The 22,798-nt window shown below is 43.2% G+C and overlaps 4 protein-coding genes across 7 annotated transcripts; 3 read left to right on the top strand and 1 right to left on the bottom strand.

The window, feature by feature from the left end:
- Nucleotides 1–3,043: 3,043 nt before the first annotated feature.
- On the top strand, nt 3,044–7,382 carry LOC119287051 (GATA transcription factor 18-like). Of its 2 annotated transcripts, none has more exons than XM_037566545.1 (8): nt 3,044–3,401; nt 4,108–4,194; nt 4,277–4,413; nt 5,602–5,724; nt 5,819–5,924; nt 6,738–6,797; nt 6,864–6,958; nt 7,037–7,382. In XM_037566545.1, exons 1-8 carry the CDS (start codon nt 3,123–3,125, stop codon nt 7,107–7,109), a joined length of 960 nt encoding a protein of 319 aa, XP_037422442.1. In that variant the 5' UTR covers nt 3,044–3,122; the 3' UTR covers nt 7,110–7,382. The 2 variants fall into 2 exon arrangements, with proteins under 2 accessions (XP_037422442.1, XP_037422443.1); XM_037566546.1 differs by having other exon boundaries at nt 3,047–3,401; nt 5,602–5,721.
- A 1,290-nt stretch (nt 7,383–8,672) lies between these two features.
- Nucleotides 8,673–18,904, top strand: LOC119287048 (E3 ubiquitin-protein ligase UPL7-like). Of its 3 annotated transcripts, none has more exons than XM_037566540.1 (15): nt 8,673–8,791; nt 8,860–8,982; nt 10,168–10,408; nt 11,626–12,209; nt 12,819–13,799; nt 13,889–14,220; nt 14,540–14,818; nt 14,909–15,161; nt 15,802–15,972; nt 16,062–16,154; nt 16,815–16,922; nt 17,434–17,550; nt 17,650–17,739; nt 17,910–17,999; nt 18,546–18,904. In XM_037566540.1, exons 1-14 carry the CDS (start codon nt 8,723–8,725, stop codon nt 17,991–17,993), a joined length of 3,525 nt encoding a protein of 1,174 aa, XP_037422437.1. In that variant the 5' UTR covers nt 8,673–8,722; the 3' UTR covers nt 17,994–17,999; nt 18,546–18,904. The 3 variants fall into 3 exon arrangements, with proteins under 3 accessions (XP_037422437.1, XP_037422438.1, XP_037422436.1); XM_037566541.1 differs by lacking the exon at nt 18,546–18,904 and having other exon boundaries at nt 14,614–14,646; nt 14,729–14,818; nt 17,910–18,138; XM_037566539.1 differs by lacking the exon at nt 18,546–18,904 and having other exon boundaries at nt 17,910–18,138.
- Nucleotides 10,432–11,611, top strand: LOC119287050. The gene has a single exon (XM_037566544.1). The coding sequence runs from the start codon at nt 10,717–10,719 to the stop codon at nt 11,449–11,451; it is 735 nt and encodes a 244-aa protein (XP_037422441.1). The 5' UTR covers nt 10,432–10,716; the 3' UTR covers nt 11,452–11,611.
- A 125-nt stretch (nt 18,905–19,029) lies between the features above and the next one.
- On the bottom strand, nt 19,030–22,335 carry LOC119287049 (GDSL esterase/lipase At5g03810-like). The gene is made up of 5 exons (XM_037566542.1): nt 21,835–22,335; nt 21,579–21,715; nt 21,246–21,479; nt 19,545–19,803; nt 19,030–19,464 (listed from the first exon to the last, which is right to left on the bottom strand). The coding sequence occupies exons 1-5, from the start codon at nt 22,082–22,084 to the stop codon at nt 19,271–19,273; spliced, it is 1,074 nt and encodes a 357-aa protein (XP_037422439.1). The 5' UTR covers nt 22,085–22,335; the 3' UTR covers nt 19,030–19,270.
- Between the last annotated feature and the right edge of the window lie 463 nt (nt 22,336–22,798).

Here is a 22,798-nt window from a genome sequence, read left to right as displayed (position 1 = left end):
GAAGTCATTGATTTGGTAATCAGCTTCTACAAATCAGGTATATTACCTCCTCATATTAGTGATACTAATATTTCTCTCATTCCTAAGAAGCTAGCTCCTCAAGTTCCCATGGATTCTAGACCTATTAGTCTTTGCAACGTTGTTTATAAGATCATTGCTAAATCCTTAGCTAATAGGCTAAAACCTCATTTGCCTGATTATATCGACCCTGCTCAGCAAGCTTTTATTGAAGGTCGTAGAATTAGTGACAACATTATTATTGCCCAAGAGATCACCCATTCTTTTGCTCCCAAATCTTGGGAACATCATGCTTTCATGCTTAAAATTGACTTGGCTAAAGCTTTTGATCGCCTTGAATGGAACTTCATTGTCTCTGCTCTGGCTCGTAAAGGGCTACATGATCATTTTATAAACTTGATCTACGCCTGCATTTCCACACCTACTTTCTCTATCATCATTAATGGCCAGCCTTCTCATAAATTTAAAAGGCATAGAGGGATTCGTCAGGGTTGCCCTCTATCTCCTTATCTCTTTGTTCTAGCTATAAATGAATTGTCTCTTGCACTGAATGATGCCATGGCTGCTAACCATCTTCAGGGTATTTCTCTTGGACCAAATTGCCCTCCTGTTCACTCTCTTCTTTTTGCAGATGATCTTCTGGTTTGTGGACAAGCTAATACATCTGAAGTTAACACTATGGCTCAAATTATTCATCATTTTTGTGTTATTTCAGGTCAAACTCCTAACTGGTCAAAATCCGCTATTCTTTTCAGTGCCCATGTTAGTCAAACTGTCATTGCTGATATTAAAAACATTTTTCCTGTTCCTTCCATGGATAACAACTTTACTCATTTGGGGCACCCTCTCATTCTTCCTGCTAAAAATAGAGTTGTTGCTTATAACTTTGTTCTTGACAAATTTATGGCGAAGCTTCCTGCTTATAAGGCTAACATGCTCTCTCATGCAGCTAGACTGGAACTCATTAGATCTGTCTTTTCAGCCATTCCTGTTTACTACATGTCAAACATTTTGTTCACAAAAAAGTTTATTGCTAAACTCACCGCTATTATTAGAAACTTTTGGTGGACAGGAATCAGGGATAATAATTCAAACAGAAGTCTTTGTCTCAGAGCTTGGAAGGACATTTGTGCAGCTAAGAATGAAGGAGGGCTAGGTATTAGAAACCTCCAAGCCATTAATGAAGGCCTTATTCTTGCTTCAGCTTGGAGACTTGCAGATGCTCCTAACTCTTATTTGTACCTTGTGCTCAAATCCAAATACTTTCCGAACTCTTCCATTTGGACTGCTACTTCCACTGTTCCAAAATCTGCTTATTGGTCTTCCATTCTCAAAATGCTTCCCAAGTTAAAAGCCCACTCTTTCTACCAAATTACTCAGGGGAATATTGCCCTCTGGAGTTCCCCATGGTGTTCTTCCTGGTCCACTATTCATAATCCTCTCATCATTCAGCCACCTGGCTTTATTTATCCTGCTCAGGTTAAGGATCTATGGATTCCTGGGCAAAAAACTTGGAACAACAATCTTATTCATTCTCTTTTCCAAGAGCCTATGGCTACTTTTATTACTCAAACCTCCATCATTCAGGATGACTGCCCAGATATTCTCTGTTGGGACCTCGCTCTGAGTGGCAAATGCACTTCTAAATCCACTTATAAATTGTGCTTGCAGGATATTCAAAGCATTCCCAGGAATACTCCCTCTCAACTATCTTTGCAGGTTAAAAATCTTCTCACTCAGGTTTGGAAGCAAAAGTTGATTGCACCCCGTGTCCAAACTTTCACATGGAGACTTCTTCGAAAAGCTCTTCCTACAGGTTTGCGAGCGGGCCGCTTTTCAATTCACATTTCTAAATCATGTTGCAGGTGTGGTGAGGATGAAAATGAAATGCATCTCTTTTTTCTTTGCGATTTTGCTAGAGCAGCCTGGTTTGGCCACCCTTGGTATATTAGATCTGATGGCTTGGTTCAAAATCATTTCTCTATGCACAATATTATTCTCAGTTTACTAAATATGAATCATCTCATGCATCTATATCTAACATACTAAATTTTATGTGGTGCATATGGAAACCCAGAAATGATAAGCTTTTTGACAGACGCAATTCTCAACCTCATCATGTTCACACTGCTGCAAAAGCTTTGTCTGACCAATATATGACTGTGTCAATTTCTTCTAATCAGGGACAAGCTATTGATCAAGTTCATCAGCAAGGAAATAGTTGTGTTATTCCTGCTCAAGGGCACACTCTCAAATCTGATCTTCTTATATCTGGAGCAAAAATTTATTCTGATGCTGCTTTTAAATGTGCAAAGGTTCCAGGATTACCACATGGCACAACAGCTACAGGAGTAGGAGTGTTTCTCAGTTTTTCTCAGGACCAAGCGGAAGTGAATGTGCAAATTCAAGCTTCTACCCAGAACACCAGCTTGCCACTTCAAGCAGAAGCTCTTGCTTTGCTTTTTGCAGCTCAAGTCGCCCGTAGACTTCAGATCTCTAGGCCTACTTTTCTTACTGATTGCATCTCTTTGGCAAAAGCAGCGGCGGCAAGAAGTGTATTGGCAGATTCCACCCCTTGGACCATCAGAACTTTTCTAGCTGAATTTTTCTCCTTTACAAATGATCTCCAAGCACAGGTGTATCACCTATCTAGAGAGATCAATGGTATTTCTCATAATGTGGCTCATCAGGTTCTTAGAAGTTTACCAGAACCTGACACTAGTTGTTTTGCTTCAGCTCATACAAACATGATATGCCCTGTTGTTTCTCTCCTGTCTAATTTCAATTTCCAGGGCTATGTAATTCACGCTGTAAGATGTTACTGAGCTGAATGTATTGGTTGGCGCTTTGTGCGCTTTTCTATATTCAAAAAAAGCAAAATGAAGGAGCAATAATAAATGTTTTTTTTGTGTTATCATTTTGTACACAAAAGCAATCCCAAGCAAAATGAAACGTGGAAAAAGAGAGTGATCCCACACGCCTATTCCATCGCATCACCACACGTTTCACGAACCAGAGCCCGGTTGCACTAACAAGCTGCCCGCGCCGCATCACCACCTTCCATTTCCCCATCTAGGGTTGCGTGAGCCCCGCCACCGCCGGCCATGTCCGACCCGGCCTCCGCCCAGGGGCCCGACGCCGAGATGCGCGACGCCGCCGCGGCAGCCGGCGACGAGGACGGCAGCGAGGACGACGCGGAGGAGGAGGAGGAAGAGCACGATGAGGTGGAAGAGGAGGAGGAGGAGGAGGAGCTGCCACCTGCCGAGGAGCCGCCGTCGCCGGCGGCCCCAGAACCGGTCTCGTCCTTTCCGGGGAACCCGAACCAGTTGACGCTGCTGTTCCAGGGCGAGGTCTACGTCTTCGAGTCCGTCACCCCTGACAAGGTCTCCTCCCCCCTCGCTCTGTGTTCATTCATGTTACATGGAAGCGAAAATCTCACGCGACCGAGCTAGCAAATTGATGCGTTTGACACTCATGCGCGGGAATTGAATACTTAATTTGATGTTGAGATTTTCGGTTTAATCATTCTAGCAAGGCGTGTTACTGTATAATTGATCAGGGTTAGTGCAGCTGTTCTGTGCATATCTCACCGCTTGCTTACGGTGACGAGTTCAGTTACATCGGCCGAAACAAATGGCTCAGATTGGTAGTATGATGCTATTTGTTTTGGTTAGAACTTGAAAATGTTTTCCTTGGTCACGTGGGATTTGAATAGCCACAGAATTATGAACTCCAATGATGCCTATAGGAAACTAGGCTAGTTTTTATGAATTGAACAGTACATAACCTCAGTAGCTCACAATAATGGGTTACTTCCGTACTGTACCACTGGCAGAAGCATTAGTCCTTGCCACTTTTGGCAGTTTGCTATCAACTCATAGGGTTTCTTGCCGTAAACCAAGTATGTGATGGCTTGTAATGACTACTTTTTTGTTGTTTTTAAGAGGGATTTGTAATTATTAGTTGCTATGGCCATACTTGATATTACCTATATCCAGGCATATAGAAAAATCTGTTGTCATATTCAGATTTCGATTTGGTACTCCTTGGTGCCGTTCTGTTTTATCTAAGTTGAAGTCCTTTTTCCAGGTTCAAGCTGTCCTGTTACTGTTAGGAACTGGTGAAATTCCACCCGGTCTATCTGCCATGGTTTTACCCAGTCAACGTGAAAATAGGGTATGTGGAAATTACTCGGCTGCATATATGCTAATCAATAATATTTCCCCCTTTATGATGTAATGTTAGCATTCTTCTGCAGGGCTATGAGGATTTACTTCAGAGGACAGACATTCCTGCAAAAAGGGTTGCTTCACTCATCAGGTTCCGCGAAAAACGCAAGGGGAGAAATTTTGATAAGCAAATACGCTATGCTGTACGCAAAGAAGTGGCACACAGGTTTGTACCTAGCCTGCCAGATTTGTCAGTTGTCTATTGTACCACCAAGTATTATCAGTAAAGCTGTGAATGAACCATGCACCATGGCATCGGTATTTAGTTTATTTTGGATCAGTCATAATCCTTATCATTATATCTATCGAGGAACTAATTCATTAGTTACTGCATTAGTCAGACCCATATCATTGTTGTGCCTACTGCTTAATCAGACCCATGCCATTCATGCTTCGAAACCAGGTGACCTTGCAAGAAGTGATTCTAAGATGACCAGTTCTGTAATAGGTCCTTATGTACTGTATGTATTAGGTCTTCTAAATTTTGACATAACCCTCCTTTCCTTGGAAAGCACAGACGGATTTTTTGATACCTTGACAAAGGGAATATATTAAAAAAATGCTGGATACCCGAGTTTAAAAAAGATCGCATACAAAATTAGTTTCCAGAGTAAAAATTTTCCTTCAGAAAAGGTAGGAAGCAGGGTTTTGTGTTATCTTTCTTTTGCTTGCTGAAGGAGTCTAGTAAGCTGTCATCTGTTCTCCGGGCCTTTATTTTTTTACAGTTATTTTGTGCTCCTTTGTGTGGATATATATTCACAAGTATCCACCTTACCATTCTTGAAAAAAACAAGACACTGTAAATGATGTACACAGATATGTTAAAGTTTACATCCATTTTGACAGTTAAGTATGAAAAATGCTGTAGTTTCGAAGCATTATATTTGTAATTGGAGGAGATATTGTGGCCCACAATGTTTCCTTAGGCTTTAGTTCATTTGAACATGTTGTCTTATCCATCTTAGTTTGTCCTAAATCTTCAACCAAGGGAACCACACAATTTGTTCTATCTTGTATTTGCTTGGTCAAAATTTGATCCAACAAATATTCACAAGGAAGAAAAGCTGAGACCTTGGTTGGCATGATGGTTGCCATATGCCACTGTCTGATAGCATACTGCATGTTTGTTGAGGAATATAGAGGTCTGTGATCATCAGGGTAGATGCTGCAAGCAAGGCATGGCTGGCTAGAGGCTAGGTTGGGGAATATAGTGGTTCCTATGAGGTACAAAAGGGGAAGATAGATCCTATACATCAGACGTCAAGCCATGGTTCCAACTTCAAGTAGCAATTAGTTGTAAGGAACATCGCATGTCTTAAGAATTTGATGCTCATATTTCTAACTAATCTCTCAGGATGCAGCGTCGGAAGGGGCAATTTGTTGGAAGAGCGAATTTGGAGGGGGAGTCCCCTTCTCCAGGCTGTGATCCTGTCTCCCAGGGCTCAGGCCAAGATTTCCTGTCTCGAGAATCAAAGTTGTCTTATCTTTGATCACTTGATCCACTTTTTCTGTCGTTATGTTATTGAACGGGAAAGGGATGACCCCTTTTCCCCGTATCATACTTGTTACAGGTGTCAGAATTGTGGCACTAGTGAAAAGATGACACCGGCAATGCGTCGTGGTCCAGCTGGTCCAAGGACTTTGTGCAATGCTTGTGGACTGATGTGGGCCAACAAGGTACAATCTCATCCTTAACATGCTAGACTGTTATTTTTTCTTCCTTTCTGATAGATACAGTATGATGCATGTTTTTCTTCTTCTTTCTTAATGTCCTAAACAACCCCTTTCTATGCCTTTCATGCTTTAGCAAACACAGTAATATTTCAATGGAGGTGGAGTTGCATTGTGTGGTTGCAAATTGAAATAACCATGTCTTAACAACGTCATCTTAACACCATGCTTGCTGTGATGGTGTCACAGGGCACATGTTAATGCGACTTTGTTCTGTCATCTTGTCCCAGTGTTGTGGACTTGCAGCAATGGTGCATGCTTGTTAGCAACTTGGTGGATAAGGATCCATTGAATATTTCAACCGAGTCATGAAGACATGGTTAATTCAACTATGCTGCCTGTTGAAGTTGTCACATATTTAGTTTTCAGTTTCTCCCTTGTTACTTCCTGTAGTCATGGAGGTATGTGATATGCCGATACACTTGCTTCAGTAGAAAAGCTCCGAGGTTTCTATGGCTGTGAGACGTCAGAACCATAAATAAGCTTGCAGAAAGGAAATAAACTGTTACATATGAAAAGAAATGGACCCTATCTTTTTCATCGTTTTAGCAGTGTTAGACAAGTTACTCATGTGCTGCTATTGTCTCTACTTAAGAGCGGAAAGAATCATAGAAATAGGTGGTGGTGATTCTCCGTGCAATGACCTGTCTTCAGTTTCAAGATTTAATTATCTTTTTCTGACTTCATCATACTTGCGCTTGTTGGTTCTGCCATTTTGGACTTGCAGCTATTTATTTCTGTATATTGGATTTTATGCAGGGCACCCTGAGAAGTTGCTCCAAGGCAAAAGTTGAAGCTCCTATGCTTGCAATTGAGCAGGTTCGTTTCTTCATCATCACTATTGAGCAGGCATACCGAACCCTGAATCTTCCATGCCCCTCTTAGTGCAACACTGCTGTCGCCCAGTGTCAGACCGGAACCGATGTCAAAGCACTGCCAGCTCCAAACAACTACGACGTCGCTCCAAGCAACGGCGAAGCGTGAGCACGCCCCGTTGCTTCCTTTTCAAGTGATTCAGGCAATCGATTAACTCTGACTCTCTCTCTCGTCTTTTGCAGCATGGATAACAGTGTGACTGCAAACGCAACTGCTGCTGCGATGGAAGGAGCGCCGAAAGCGCAGTCAGAATAATTTACATCAGCATTTGATCATCGAACCCAAAAGACCCCGAATTCATCTTGTGTAGCCAAAATTCACGAAACACAGGATTCGCTAATCAGGAATACTGATTGTCATCAAGTGTACATCAAAATACTGATTGCCAGCGCCAGATATGTACGTAATTAACATAAGAGCGTCTGATCGAATCGACACGATGTTGGCATTCGAGGTGTTACATTCGGCTGCCCTTTGCGAGCAGCGCATTTGCATAATCACATTGATCGTTTTACGATCTTCGTCTTTCGTGGGACTCCCGGGTTGCCTTTTCTGATTCTGAAGGGAAGTTAGTTTGTTCGCTTGTTCGCCGAGCCTTTTTTTTTTTTGCCTCCTTTGTGCCCCTCCCAAAATAGACTTATGCAGTTGTGTGTACTCTTGTCTGACTAACAACTGCCCTAGCACATCAGCCTATCATTTGTCTGCCCTTTGCGATACGGTGAATCGTGTCGTCAGGTGTATTTGTTCCCTGTATTTGCATATGTATATATGCCATCTGGATACATGATGAGAAATCAGTATGAAAACGAGTACTGCTCCGTCCACCTCCATAATTGTAGTGTTTATGTGTCATTTTCAAAAGTCAAACCATGTAGAGATTGACAAGGCTTATTGAGAAAAATATCCCAACAATAATGATAACAAATAAATACATAAATACAATATGCAAGTATATCTTCTGATGTATATAATGGTATTTATTTTGTATATATCATAGATGTACATTTTTTTTGTAAACTTGATCAAAGTTGATGAATCGTGGTTTTAGAAAATAATCCACACACTACATTATAAAATGGGAAAATCACAAGACGTGGCATTAAATTGTTGTGATTATTCAATTTCTTTTGGTCAAACTTAAGGCATGGCGGCTCGGTCTTCCAAAGGTGCTCATAGGGGTAAGACTAGCCACAATGGGTAGTAACATAGAGTAGTAACATGCCCATGTTACTAATCTAAGTTACTATCTCTATAGTGGGGAGTAACATATGTGTGGTAACATGCAACACTTCATTTATTATGCTATAGACTCATCTTGCCTTGATATGTGTGATGTTACTCATACTAGTAGTAACTAGCTATGTTACCACATGCCTCTTTTTCTTCATTTATTGCTTGCCACATCATCTATTTTATTTAGATATGTGTGATGTTACTACCTATATTACTCTCATTGTGGATAGTCTAAGATTTGTGTGCACGCGTACATGACGATGATGCCCGCGCCTGTGTGTGTTGTACTATGTAAAAAAACTGATGTCAGACTTTTAGACATGGAAAATTGAATATTTTTTATGACAAATTATGTTGTCAGGAGGATGACATTCTTTTAGCGAGCATGACAATTGCTGGCAAAAAAATTGAACACGGAAAGGATTCGTCACAATTGTTAAAGAAATTGCCATACTCATGATAATATAATTTTTCATAATAAGTGATTTGCCGTGCCTAAAAATCTGACGTTATTTAAAGGAAAATTATTATTCAATTTTTTTGAGAGAGACTATGCAATTTCCTTCTCAGACAGACAGCCCACTCGCGGGCGGACGCGTCCATCTGTCTCTCTCTCTCGGCTCACGCGCCACGGGATGCAGAAGCAGCCTCCCTCCACCTCCTCGCCGCCGGCGATGTCGGTCCCGCCCTCCGGCCACCGCCAGGTACCCACCCCCTCCCCTCTCGCCCTCCTCCGCCCATTCCCTCCCCGACCTAAACAGTTTGCCCGCAGGTGTCGCTGAGGGGGTCCAGCGCCAGGGAGATCACCCGCGACGCGCTGCTGCAGAAGGTCTCCGAGGAGCGCCAGCTCCGTAGCCACCTCCGCCGCGCCGCCGCCGCCGCCCTCACCATCCAGGTACCCGCCGTCGCCGCACCCGCCCCCCCTCCTCAGCCGCCCACACCTGTTGCGTGCCACTATACCCGACCACCATCCACCAGCCCACCCCCGCGCCCAATTAATCTATCTGGAATCCCGAATTCTGATCGCTGCTCATGACCATGGTCTGTTTGCTCAATTTATTTTGCTATACTTTGGTGGATCTGGCTGCGCCTCGTCTGTCTGGCACAAACAATTGACCTGAAGAATTTGGGGACACCGATTTGATTGGCCTGGCCTGAATCACATAGGGAGATTTCTGGAATGCTGTTTTAATTGTGGTTCTGGGCTTCTGGCTAGCGGTTTGTGAATCCTGAATACTAACAAAAAACTTAGATGCACATTGAACTAGTAACAAACAACCTTGACCTGGGCACAGGTAGGTTTTAGTGTTGCTGGCGCCGAATCTAGGAGTTGGATTCAGGTTTGCGCACCAGCGTCCTAACAAAAAGACTTGAGATCAGTCATCAGTGGGGTTTTCTACTTTGAAGTAAGAATGGACCCCAGATTCCTGAAGCTGTGCAGAAATCCTAAAACCGTAGTTTCAATTACGCCGCAACCTACCCCCATGTTGGATAAACTATTGAAGCGTAACGACTCGCTGATTTTTGGTTCTTGCATCGCCCTAAAGAGTTCTACAGCTTTATAGTATACACTGGGAAGAGGAAGTTCTTGAGAGCTACGTGGGGCAATAGAATTGAACGATATCGCTATGTATCTGCTACCTTCGCTTTATGGGCAAATGAATCGGTACTTGTGGTGTTAACACCTTCTGATGTTTTGTTTAATGTCCCTCTATACAGACATCACTGGAAGGTATTTGATGTTAAACACCTTCTGAATTTTCTAGTAAGTTGATGGATATGGAGGCCCTAACAAACTGGAATATTTAATAAATATAACGAAGCATGCCTTTGGTGATCTGTCAGTAGATTATTTTATCGTTTATCCTTATAATCATATCCTGAAGCACCTATAAATTTGTAAATTTCTTCATGTGTTTTTCTGCCAATCATGAAGAAAAAACATAATATAAAATTCCCAATGTAGTCAAAATAGATGCGACAGCCCTGTAAAAGTGTTCATGTAGAGCTACATTGCTTCAATGATTTTGTGTTGTATACTATATAATGGATTTCCCTGTTACTGTTTTACTTCTGCCAGCGAGTATGGAGAAGGTACCATCTTATCAGAAAGGTTACAGAACAACTTCATGAAGAGTGGGAAGTATTAGTAAACCAGCCTGACATCAACCTGACAAATCAATGGATATCGAGCAAGATGCTTAGGCCATTTCTTTTCTTCATTACTCAACCATCTAGCTGGTACAAGGGGCAACAGACCAAGACTGTGAAGTCTATCTCAAGATGCTTCAAAATCATTTTGAATAGCATAAACTCAATGGGTATGCCTTTTTACTAATCAAACTTCTGCTTTCAGCGATTCTGGTATGTGTGGTAAGCCTGAGCATTTTAGGGACATATTCCTCTTTGAGTCTTTTCCTTTTCTAATTTTGAGGATAATATAAATATAATATATAGAATTTTCGATCCCTGTATGGGGATGTCCTAGTGTACAATAAATTAATTTTAAACTTAAGAGAAATAAACTACTCCCTATGTTTCTATATGCGAGGCGTATTTTGACCTACCCAAATTCATGCTTTGACCAATAATTTAATTAATAACATGTGGGCTATGTTTCACAAAATTGATGCCATTGTATTCATATTCAAAATTTCATGATTGTTATTTGGTACTCCGCCAAGGCGACCCTTTGTTGCTGATGCTCTTCGTGATTTTCATTGACGTCCTGAACACTTTGATTCAGCGGGTAGTCAAAGACGGGTTCCTGCAGTGCCTCACCAACCATCATATTGCCTTGAGCATTTCCCTCTTTGCCAATGACATTGTCATCTTCTGTCACCTAGACGCTCAGGATCATGGCACGATACATGAGCTGCTTCGTTTATTTCTCGATGTGCTCCACTGCACCGACCCAATGCCAGCCTGCGGCGATGAAGCCATCGGTGACGGCCTGTCCTGCCCCATAACCAATTTCCCCATCCCATATCTAGGGCTGCCGCTGTCAGTTCGGCAAATTCCATCATCCATTCTCCAAGCGCTGGTTGATCGGATCGCAGGGAAGTTCACTACCTGGCGGGCAGGATGTCTAAAAGGGGTAAAGCTTGTGCTGGCCCGACACATTCCTAGTACCATGCCAGTGCATATCCTCCTGGCCATGGTACTAAATCCGTCGATTTTCAAGAAGATTGACTGTATCCAACTCGAATTCCTCTGGTATGGTCAGTGGGAAACTAGTTGTCGAGTGGAGGCCAATGTTTCTCAACTGACAGCTGGTCTGCTGGCCGTTGGCGCTTGGCTGATTACTGATAGAAGCTCGCCAGCATGCATATTTGAAGATAAAGCAAAATTATTACATGTTTAGTGCAGAATGTGATGATATCAGCATCATGTCAAAGTGCAATATGGTAAATTAGGCTGAGCATAAAAAAATTGAACTTGACTAGATTCAGGCTTGCTGCAAAACACACACAAATTGGGCACACACCTTTAAAAGATGCACTTTCCTTTTCAACTGACATGTATCTTTTCTATGTAGATCAAAGCAAAAACTTCTGTTCCTTTGCTGTGGGTTTTCCAGAAGAGAGGTCTATTTGGCTTTATCAGGCAAAGAAGCTGATTTCGCTGTGCTCTTGCATCCTTGCCAGGTGTGATCATTGTTGTTGTAAGGATGTAAACATGGTTGAAATTAGTACTCTTACTATGCGGTTGGCCATCTCATTAACTGATTGCAAAACATGGAAAAACTTAACAAGTGAGAATACTAGAGCTGCTGATGCCTCTGTGGAGACTTTGATTGAATTTATTGGCACAAGACAGAGTGGTACATATAGGTGTGTGAGGAGATATATAAAATGTTTTGGTCCCCATGTTACACCAGGGAAGATAGATTCTGCGATTGCACCAGATGAGCAGCTCCTGGTTACTGCTAGTGCAGTCACTCTTGCATTGCGCCCTTTCAACTCTACAAGAGCAGACATGGGTGTTGATCTAACTGGTGCTGCAAAGGAATACTTCACACTTATACTCACAATTCCGTATATTTGCAAACGTCTGCCGCCTCTTCTTTTACCTGCTCTAAAACACATATCTGTACTGCAACCGTCTCTCAGCATTTTACTGGTAAGGGTCTTCAAATTTTGATATGGACATAGGCATTTGGTATGCTATTGCATTAATTTTGCATAGAAGCTTTTGCTCTCCAAGGAGTCAGACATTGAACTAATAAATTCCTGTGTTTCTGACATGATAATGAGTTGCTCTATCCGTGTAGTATTCCTCAATTGTTGCAGCTTGAAACCTGTATGTTATAGTTGATCCGCTAATATCTTTGAAGTGGTAATTGTTTTATTCTTACTTTTTAGTTATATATACTCTGTTGGTGGTCTATGTACTGCTGTATAATTCTTTATGACACTAGCTATTAAATTTTAATTTATCATTCCAGCGGTTAATGTTAAGTTAACCAGTTGCAAATTTGTGAAAGATATTATTCCATTACCATGTTCTACCCATCTACAAGTTCTTAGGCCTAGTATTTCTATATAGTGACAACTCATCACTGTGGCATCTTGATTAAAAAAGTTGATTCCATTGTAAGTGCAGAATTGTAGTGTCCTGACACGTTCATCCTTCTAGGGATACCAAAAAGTTTATAATTTATTTGGTGTGATTTTTTTAAATATTGGTATTTAAATGTCGAACTGATCAAGCCATGGCAGGTGGTAGCAGACCTCGAAGGATAAAATATTTGAAGAAATAAGTAAACTGCAGCAGTCAGAGGTTTCTAGTGTTGATAACAGTACCATTCCCTACTGTGGTTGGGCTCTTGGAAATCTTATAACTCTAGCGACAGAGCATGATGATTTATCCAATTTGGGTTGCTTCATTCAAGGGCTAGATTGTTGCCTATATGTTGATGCTATTAACTGTATTTCCCAAAACTTACTGAAATGTTTTGAAGAAAGCAAGGGAATGCTTCATTGCATTGATGATAGGGCCACCAATAATACATCAATTACCGAAGAAGCCGACACCAATGATAGCTGCCGCACGAGAACATTGTTTATGGACCTTCTAAAGCCAATTTACCAGCAGTGGCACCTTAGAAAGCTATTGATATTGGCAAAGGAGGATGTTCCGCGCGAGAGGGAAACCAACCATGACCTAGATCAAAGGCAGGTCAAATGTCGGAGCCTAAAGTTAACGGATATTATATGCTTTTACTATTACATGCTCAGAATTTTCTCTTCCCTGAACCCATCTGTTGGTCCATTGCCTATTCTCAACATGCTCTCATTCACCCCGGGATTTCTTGTTGATTTGTGGGGAACGTTAGAAATATCAATTTTTGGGCAAACTGGCCACAAATCACAGGAACCTGAGCATGAAAAACAATTGGCTGGAAGTAGTTCAGGTGAGCAAATATCCTCCACAAAGCAAAGACGGAATGCCAAGGACACACCAAAAAAGTGGGCAAATGTGCTCCATAAGATTACAGGAAAATCAAATGATGCAGATGACACCAATTTGAGTGACAGTTTGACTTCTGAGAATTCTAATGACGATGCATTAATTTTATGGGATATTGAGACTATGAGGCAAGGATCTGAAGGTATCGGGAAGGATGTAAATCACATGTTGCATCTGTTCTGTGCAATATATGGACATCTATTACTTGTGCTAGATGATATTGAGTTTTATGAGAAACAGGTAATATTGCCTCATCCACACACCATCTTTCTGTCTATTTCTCTCCACCAATGTATTGATGATGTGCTTTCCCTTCTCTGTTTCCACAGATTCCTTTCACTCTAGAGCAACAACGGAAGATTGCATCAGCACTCAATACGTTTGTGTACAACTCTTTCCTTCAGAATAGTGGAAGCGGCAACAAGCCTCTTATTGACGTGACTGTGAGATGTCTTAATCTACTCTATGAAAGGGACAGCAGACACAGGTTCTGTCCCAGTTCCCTGTGGTTGTCACCCGCCAGAACTGGCAGAATTCCAATTGCAGCTGCTGCCAGAGCCCATGAGGCAGCCTTTGCTAGTTTAGTCGGAACTACTTCAGGAATTCCTACCCGCAGCTCTGTACTTACCACAGTACCACATGTATATCCGTTTGAGGAGAGGTATTTAACTGTCTAGGTTTATTCATTGGCCCTATTATGCTTGTATTGCAGTACATAAATGAATGCAATGCTGCACATGGCTGAACCTAAAAACAAAGTACTTATGTAAACCAATATAAGACCTTTTAGATCACTACTTCAGTGATCTAAAAGGTCTTATATTAGTCTACAGAGGGAGTATATCTTAGTGTATTTTATGGGATTGCTCGATGAGTGGCTACATCAAATTTATTTTTACATGCAGGGCATATTTTTAAATATTGTAGCAATTTTATCCGATACTAATTATTCTTAACATCATTTGATGTATTTTACTCAGAGTGCAGATGTTTAGAGAATTTATTGAGTTAGACAAAGCATCAAGAAGAGCTAACGGTGAAGTCTCTGGGCCAGGTCCAGGATCCATCGAGATAGTCATTCGTCGAGGTCATATCGTTGAAGATGGATATAGGCAGTTGAATTGTCTTAGATCTAAGCTGAAATCTTGCATTCATGTGTCGTTTGTCAGTGAATGTGGCCTCCCTGAAGCTGGTTTGGACTATGGTGGTCTATCAAAGGAGTTCTTAACTGATCTGTCCAAGGCTGCCTTCAGTCCAGAGTAGGTCTTCTGGGAAATTACAAGCCCTTTAATATTTGTTTCTCCAATGCAGAAGCTCTGATACTATCTTTTTTCTTCTTCTTTGAACAGATATGGACTGTTTACACAAACATCAACATCTGATAGTAGCATAATTCCAAGCAGTTCTGCTAAGCTTTTGGACAATGGCATTGATATGATTGAATTTCTTGGTCGAGTTGTCGGCAAAGCACTCTATGAGGGGATCCTCTTGGACTACTGTTTTTCACAAGTATTTGTGCAAAAACTTCTAGGGCGCTATAGTTTTTTGGATGAATTATCAACACTTGATTCTGAACTTTATAGAAGTCTAATGCAACTCAAGGTATTCTAGTATTTTATTATGGTTCCTTTAAAACGCTGATCAAGTTAAATGTTGTGAGCTTTATGGGTATTTCAAAAAGAAATTCTTAGCATGCTGTTCCAATCTTGAAATGTCTAACCATTTAGTATGTTCAAGATAGGTAGATACTGGAACCTCTAGCAGTCAATACCAGGGATTTGAAAGCTATCTTAGGAATAGAAACCGCTCCATGGTCGATCCTGGTTCTCAACAAGTGTGGCGATAGCTCGAGAACCGCAAACATAATTTTGAATTCAAATTTGCAAACCGGTCAAACTGGACAAAGTTAAATTTTGATTTTTGAATCGGAGTGGTCTGGGATTCTCAGGGAGCACCAAATATTATTGACATTTTTCGTCCGTTTTCTGAACCCTAGTCAATACCATGCATTTATTACAATTCAATGATTCATCATATAACTTTGGCAAATGTTTCCTCGTCTATTAAGCCTCAGCAAAATTTGTTGTGGTTTTTTGGATTAATAATTCTGCATTGACTCGTACGACAATGGTAGATCTCCCTATAGATAGACTAAATATGGCATTTAGTGAGGTATCTTTCTGAGTAAAATCTGATGGACACATTTTGACAACAACTCTATACTTGGTTTTCCATCAAACAGCACTATGACGGGGACGTCGAAGAACTTTGTTTGGATTTTACTCTGACTGAAGAGTTAGGCGGGAAAAGAATCGTGCATGAACTGAGACCGGGTGGCAAAAATATCTCTGTCACAAATGAAAATAAATTGCACTATGTTCATGCGATGGCAGACTACAAGCTTAACCGCCAGGTTTGTTACTTCGCTCCTATTTGTAATAATTTAAAAGCTTTTATTCTGTATCGGTAAGCAATCTTCTGATAAAATCATAAACCCTGCAGATACTTCCGTTTTCAAATGCATTTTACAGAGGACTCAGTGATCTCATCTCACCATCTTGGCTGAGCTTGTTTAATGCAAATGAATTTAACCAGGTAATCCTCTCATTCTTTGTTGATACTACTGAATCTGAATTGCCCTTTATGGATGATCCTCGAAGCGGATTTAAAATTCCTTAAACTGGAATAATAAATATAAAATTCTGAGATTATAAACTTGGATGCAAACACCAACATTTAAGATCAAAGTTATTGAGTTTGCTATATTATGTTATAATTGTATAAATCAAAATTATTTATTTAAATAGTAAAAATCAAAATAGTACTTTAAGTTGAATCTGAAAATACTAATTTTGGGCCAAGGCCCAAACTAATGTAGTGGTAATGATAAGCCCCAAAAGTATTATGTGGTTGGCATGTAGAGAAAATTTAAATATATATACACCCCTTGCTAAGATAGTACACTTATGCACTTCAAAAAGTCTTGAATATTTATAGTATAAAAACGGATAGAGTATGTGTAATTGCCAACCTTTTGCACAAAAATATGATCAGATGTGAACTTGACAAGGAAAAACAGCTATAAGTCTACTTCCTTTTTTGTAGAGCTCTTAATTGCATTTGCACAAATACTCGGTTCTTAAAATCTATTTTCAAGCTTCTATTTCCGGTATCTGCCATAGCAATTGCAGTTTAGTAGTTTGCATTTTTACGCCCATGTTTACAGTGCTAATGTATGATTGCCACATACAACAGTTACTTTCAGGTGGATCTCAGGATTTTGATGTTGATGATCTGCGGAACAACACCAAGTACACCGGTGGTTATACCGAGTCAAGTCGAACTGTTAAACTCTTTTGGGAGGTATGTGAAGTTGTCTCATTTTGGCCAGAGGGTGGTGCCCATGTAAATAGCTTGCCAATATGAGTTGGTTAAGAAGGAAGTTACTGACCACATGACACTAATCCCCAACCCCTTATCAAACTGGCAAATATAAAATACTCCCTCAGTAAACTAATATAAGAGCGTTTAGATCACTAGTTTACGGTGGGAGTATAAGAGAAGGTAGACAGGCATTTACAGGAAAATTTTCTCTCATGTATAGCTTGGTGGTACCCTATGTTATTGCTATCATACTACATGTCCATGCTATTAGCTTGTGGAGCTCGTGGACTCTTTTCTCTTTTGTGCTAAAAATGGTATCTGCGTGGAATATGATGGGCATGCTTTGCTGCCCCCATTGGCATGCAATGCACGCATCCATCTGGTATAGCCAAATATCTGTTTTGCTGAGCAACTGCAATGCAAATATAATATCTTATACCATGCTGAATCGAAACAGCCGTAACAGCGTGTCAAGCACTGGAACATGCAGGTTATCAAAGGGTTTAAGCCGACAGAACGCTGCCTGCTCCTAAAGTTCGTGACGAGCTGCTCGCGAGCCCCGTTGCTCGGATTCAAGTACTTGCAGCCTGGTTTCACAATTCACAAGGTTCGATCAAGCAGGCCGAGAAAGCCTTTTGTTTCTCCCTTCCAGCAGCTTGGTTGGTATATTCAAAAGTTCCATGTGTCCTTGTTGTTGTTTACCTAGGTTCCATGCGATGTGACCCTTTGGGCTTCAATCGGAGGGCAAGACGTGGATCGCCTCCCATCTGCTTCGACATGCTACAATACGCTCAAGGTACAACCCGCCGTACGGCATCCGTGTCGTCTCTGCGCCCTGCTGCTTTCATATAATATGCCGAAGTCGAGATTGTTCGGCATCCTAACTTGTCGTAACAGCTCCACATTGAGCATTATTGACCACCATGGCATGTAATTCTCCTTTGTTTCTTTGGAAAATTGCTGCAGCTTCCGACGTACAAGCGGTCGAGCACGCTGAGGAGCAAGCTGCTGTACGCGATCAGCTCGAACACCGGGTTTGAACTGTCGTAGGTCGAGGTACGTTCGCCATGCATGTTGTGCTGCTGTGAATAGATGGAGAGAGGGGCAGCGAAATTGTATCAGAAACCTGTATATCTTGCCGTAAATGTATTGTGGTTGATTACTGATTTGTTTTGGGTGGAATGGATTGTCATGAGCACATTGACCCCTGCCTATTTTTGTGTTTGTTCGACCCCTTTTTTTGTCTACTTTTTTGGCTGATTTTTAACTACAGATTGTATATAAAATAAGCACAGCGCAAGACGGCGTGCAAATTGTTGTAGACTTTCGATTGAAGGACTTTTCCTCTCTTTTTTTCGATTGAGCTTGACGGGTTATTTCAACCATTTTATTCATCATCATGCCACACGGGTCACTAAAATTAGCAAAAGCATCGTTGGGTGCCGCTATATTACATCACGGATCACATTCACATCACACAAAGTTTCATTTTGAGTAAATAAAATCCACCGTTTGTCGAAAAAAACTTGTCTCCATGTCAAGCATTGGTGCTTGACGTCAATATAATTAACTTTTATTTGTTTCTTTGGATGTGTGTGTCAGCTTCCAACGTACAAGCGGTCGAGCACGCTGAGGAGCAAGCTGCTGTACGCGATCAGCTCGAACACCGGGTTTGAACTGTCGTAGGCGGTGGAGGTACGTTTGCCATGCAAGCTCTGCTGCTGTGAATAGATGGAGAGAGGCGCAGCGAAATTGTATCAGAAACCTGAATATCTTGCCGTAAATGTATCGTGCTTGATCACTGATTTTGTTTCGGGTGGATTGTTAGCCCATTGACCCCTGCCTATTTTTGTATTTGTTCGACCTGGTTTTTGCCTACTTTTGTGGCTGATTTTTTACTACAGATTGTATATAAAATAAGCACAGCGCAAGAGGGTGTGCAAATTGTTGGAGACTTTCTATTGAAGGACTTGTTTTTTGAAATTGTTACTCCCTCCGATCCATATTAATTGACTCATCTTTGGAAATCTTTTGTTTCTTCATCCTTTATTTCGACATTTTTATTGATATAATAATGCCATGCGGATGTTAACTAAATAAAATTAGCAAAAGCCTAGTTTCAGTGCCGCTATATTACATTACGGACCACATTCACATCACACAAAGCAAGGACATATAGCAGTGCCTAGTACAAACAATACATAGGAAAACGAAACAGCAGGAGAGATGATCTAGTGGTAGAGATCACAAGCAAGAAAAGCTAGTAGGTAAACAGATACTACATGCACAAGACGGTCAGTCATGACACGAGGGTGAGGACTGAGCGGCTAGGAGATGAGCTGGAGTCCCTGGAGCAGCAGCGCGTCGGCGAGCACCTTGTTGGCGGTGTCGGTGGGGTGGAAGCCGTCCCAGAAGACGTACCCCGTGGCGTTGGCGCACGTCCCCGGCGCCCCCTGGTGGCACAGCACCGACGTCTCGATCGTCCCCGTCCCGCAGCACGCACGCCGAGACTCGAAGAACCCTGCAGTTCACCATCCATTTACATCCGTGTAGATATATATATAGCGATGGAAAATTGAGTTTGAGGAGCAGCGTACGTACCGGCGCTCATGGGGTCGGCGACGAGGTTGAGGAGCGGGTTGTAGATGTCGAAGACGACGAGCTTGAGGTCCGAGTGCCGCTTCTTGGCCGCGTCCAACGCCGCCTGCAGCTTGGTGTTGAAGGTGAGGGAGTCGTTGTTGAGCCGCTCCACGCAGCCGCCCCCGCCGCCACCGCCGAAGAGGGTGACCGACGCCGGTAGGCACCCCATGGGCGGCAGCGACGTCACCCCGATCCGCCGCGCTCCCAGCCCATACAGCCTCTGCATGCATGCAGCCGTTTAATCAACGAAATCTTGAACCAATCACTCGTCACACACCATAGTAGTACCAGTACAGTACTACGTAGTATCGTACGAAGTGATCCAGCTCTTGCCTGTCTGTTTCTTTCTACCCCAGGTGTACGCGGTTCTATCTACTCCCTCCGTTTCAGTTTACAAGTCCTGCGCGTATACCTAGGTTGCCAATTTTATCACTCTAATATAAACTATATAACACCAAAATTATACCGTTTGAAAATAAAACATCTGAAGTTTATATTGGTATATTTTTTGTAATATATGACTTATATTAGGTTGGTCAAATTGACGACCTAGGGGTACGCGTATGCCCTATAAACTGAGAGAGAGAGGGAGTATTAGTTCCATGGATCATTTACTGCATGCATGCACTGGCGAGTGTGCCTCGTTACTAGAGTTATGATCTTGCAGCCAGCAACCAACCGTGTCAGCAGCGTCTTCATGCAGGCAGGAACAAGGCCGGTTCGCCATGCATGTGACACGGTAAGCTGTTGAAAACTAGTCCGTAGCTAGTAATGGCGGGCATTGACCGTGGATGCGTGCGAGGACGGTCGCCATGGATGGCAGGGTCATGTGCGTGGTAGTAAATGGAGAGGAGGCATGCAGACGCAGGGAAATGTTGCAGGTTTTGCCTTGGCATGGGTGTGAATCCATGGACATATGTGTCCATGCATGGCGCAGATGCATTTACGAGCAACGAGAATTGATTCTAGCGCTGTGCTTTCGCACCGCACATGGGTGCACCAGACCAGGGTATGATCAGGATAGGGGCAACGGAGAAATTACCGCCTGTACGTGGTGGTTACTGGTTGAGGCCGCCTAACTTTGTGACCGGTGAAATATGTCTGTTCCGTGCCCATGAGGTAGGGCTAGTGTTTCACACTGCTCGTCAGAAACCACCACCCCATGTTGGTTGAGCAGCGGAGTTACTGAGGCCATTGAATCCCTCCCTGCATGCGGTCCTATCCATCCATAGCCCCATTAGGCACTGTGACCTTCAATCCATTCACACACTCTGCTGCAGGTTATTCAATTGCCTGTCTGCTCCAGATTCAAGTTTCACCATAACTCGATCTCACTGTACAGTCTAGTGCAATGCAAGGATATATATATATATATATATATATATCAACTCAATTTTAGGAGAGCACCGGTGTTAAAAGGACAGCCTATATATATTGCTTTGCAAAATGTTCTGAAATCCAGAATCAGTTTACCCCCCTAATTAACTAGCTAGCTAGGAAATACTAACTTCATTTTATCTTGAACAGTGCAACAACTTGGTGCCAGCAACTGAGATGGTTAAACTGACCATGCATGCATTTTCAGTTCATCTACCAAGAGCAAGATTCATGAACATCACTGTTTTTTGGGTTGTTGGTAGATGGTAATTAATCACTAGTTACCTCGACGAAGGCGGTGAAGGGCTGCATGAGCGCGTCGGCGAACTGGTCGGGGGTGTAGGCGGCGGCCAGCATGGCGTTCACGTAGTAGTTCTGCACGTAGTCGCTCGTCCCGGCGCTCACCACGTAGATGGACCCGGACGTGAGCGCCGCCGCGCGCTTCTCGCCGGCCACCGCCGCCACCTTGGACTGGTACTCCTTGAAGTAATCCAGCTGCCGCCCCAGCGAGATGGCGCCCTGCATCGTCCATTCATGCGCCCGGCCGTCCGTGAATTCATTTATTTTACACACACACACACTAGCTCAGAAATTTTATGAGATGAGTTGGTGGCGTACGTAGAGCGCGGCGGTGGCGTCGAGGTAGCCGGCGGCGCCGGAGGCGAAGTTGGCGCCGTGGAGGAGGGTCCTGTTGTCGCTCTGCGCCTCCTCGCTGAGGTACGCCGGCGGGTACGAGCTCAGCCCCAGGCTCTCCACTGCCAAACAGCTCACCACGATCCACACGTACGCACGCCATTAATTTCGTCATTATCTCATCCATTGAACCATCGAAGAAGGTGACAAGAAAACTGAGAGGACGGAGGTGAATGCATACCGGTGTAGTCGGTGGCGAGCTTGCCGTTGCAGAAGCGGCCGGTGGGCGCGTGGGTGGCCGGGAAGTCGCGGCCGTAGGGCGGGAAGTCGGCGCGCACCAGCGTGGCCAGCCGGTTGTTGTTGCCGGCGTCCACCACCGAGTCCCCGAAGATCATCACGCCCGGCACCAGCGCCTGCCCCGCGCACCGCGACGCCGCCTCCGACAGCAGCAGCAGCAGCGCCCACGCCGCGACGGCCATCTGGCGGTGCATTGTTCGATCGGCACAGCTGGTACGTACGTACGCGCGTGGTTTCGGAGGAGAAGCAGGCGGTGGGGAGTAGATGTAGACCGACCGTGGGGAGCTGTGCTGCTTTCGGTTGACAGACGCGGCTGGTCGGCCGGTGGTGTGGGTGCGAGCGTGAGTGTGGGTGAGGGTGGTTCTAAAGACTAAATTAAAGGAAGAGGCGGAGGGTGAGAGAGGGACGCGTACCGGTCAGCGTGGATCTCATCTGCGGTATTCAAGACCGAGTTACTGCTGCCTTGGGAGGGTAGAAGAAGGGGGTGGTGGTGGGAACCCGAGGGAAAACATTCAATGACACAAATTGTCACCCGCAAATGGACTCTAGGCCTGTTTGATTCAGTTCAAAGGATCCTTTGTAAAGGATTTTTTGGATGATTTAAAAATTTATATAAAGGCCTCTTTTGACTAAAAAGCTTGGAACCTAACTCCGCATATATAGTCTCCTTCGGGTGGCTCGAGAGGAACCCTAGCCGCCAGCCATCGACCTACCCCGCTTCAACACCTACCCTAAACACCGTCCGCACATATTGAGGTGCCACTGCATATGCCTCTTCGACCGCCCTTTCACTTCGCGCTGACGGGTTCTTCGCCGTGTGGCCAGCGACAAATGTGGCGCTGCCGAGCTCGCCACCTGGCACCCCTTGCACTGCAGTGCGCCTCTACTCCCCTCCATGGCTCCATCGA

Source organism: Triticum dicoccoides, chromosome 4A, assembly GCF_002162155.2.
Source record: "Triticum dicoccoides isolate Atlit2015 ecotype Zavitan chromosome 4A, WEW_v2.0, whole genome shotgun sequence".
NCBI lineage: Eukaryota > Viridiplantae > Streptophyta > Magnoliopsida > Poales > Poaceae > Triticum > Triticum dicoccoides.
The sequence above is the reverse complement of the archived record's forward strand: the minus strand, read 5'-3'. Positions and strand labels throughout refer to the sequence as shown.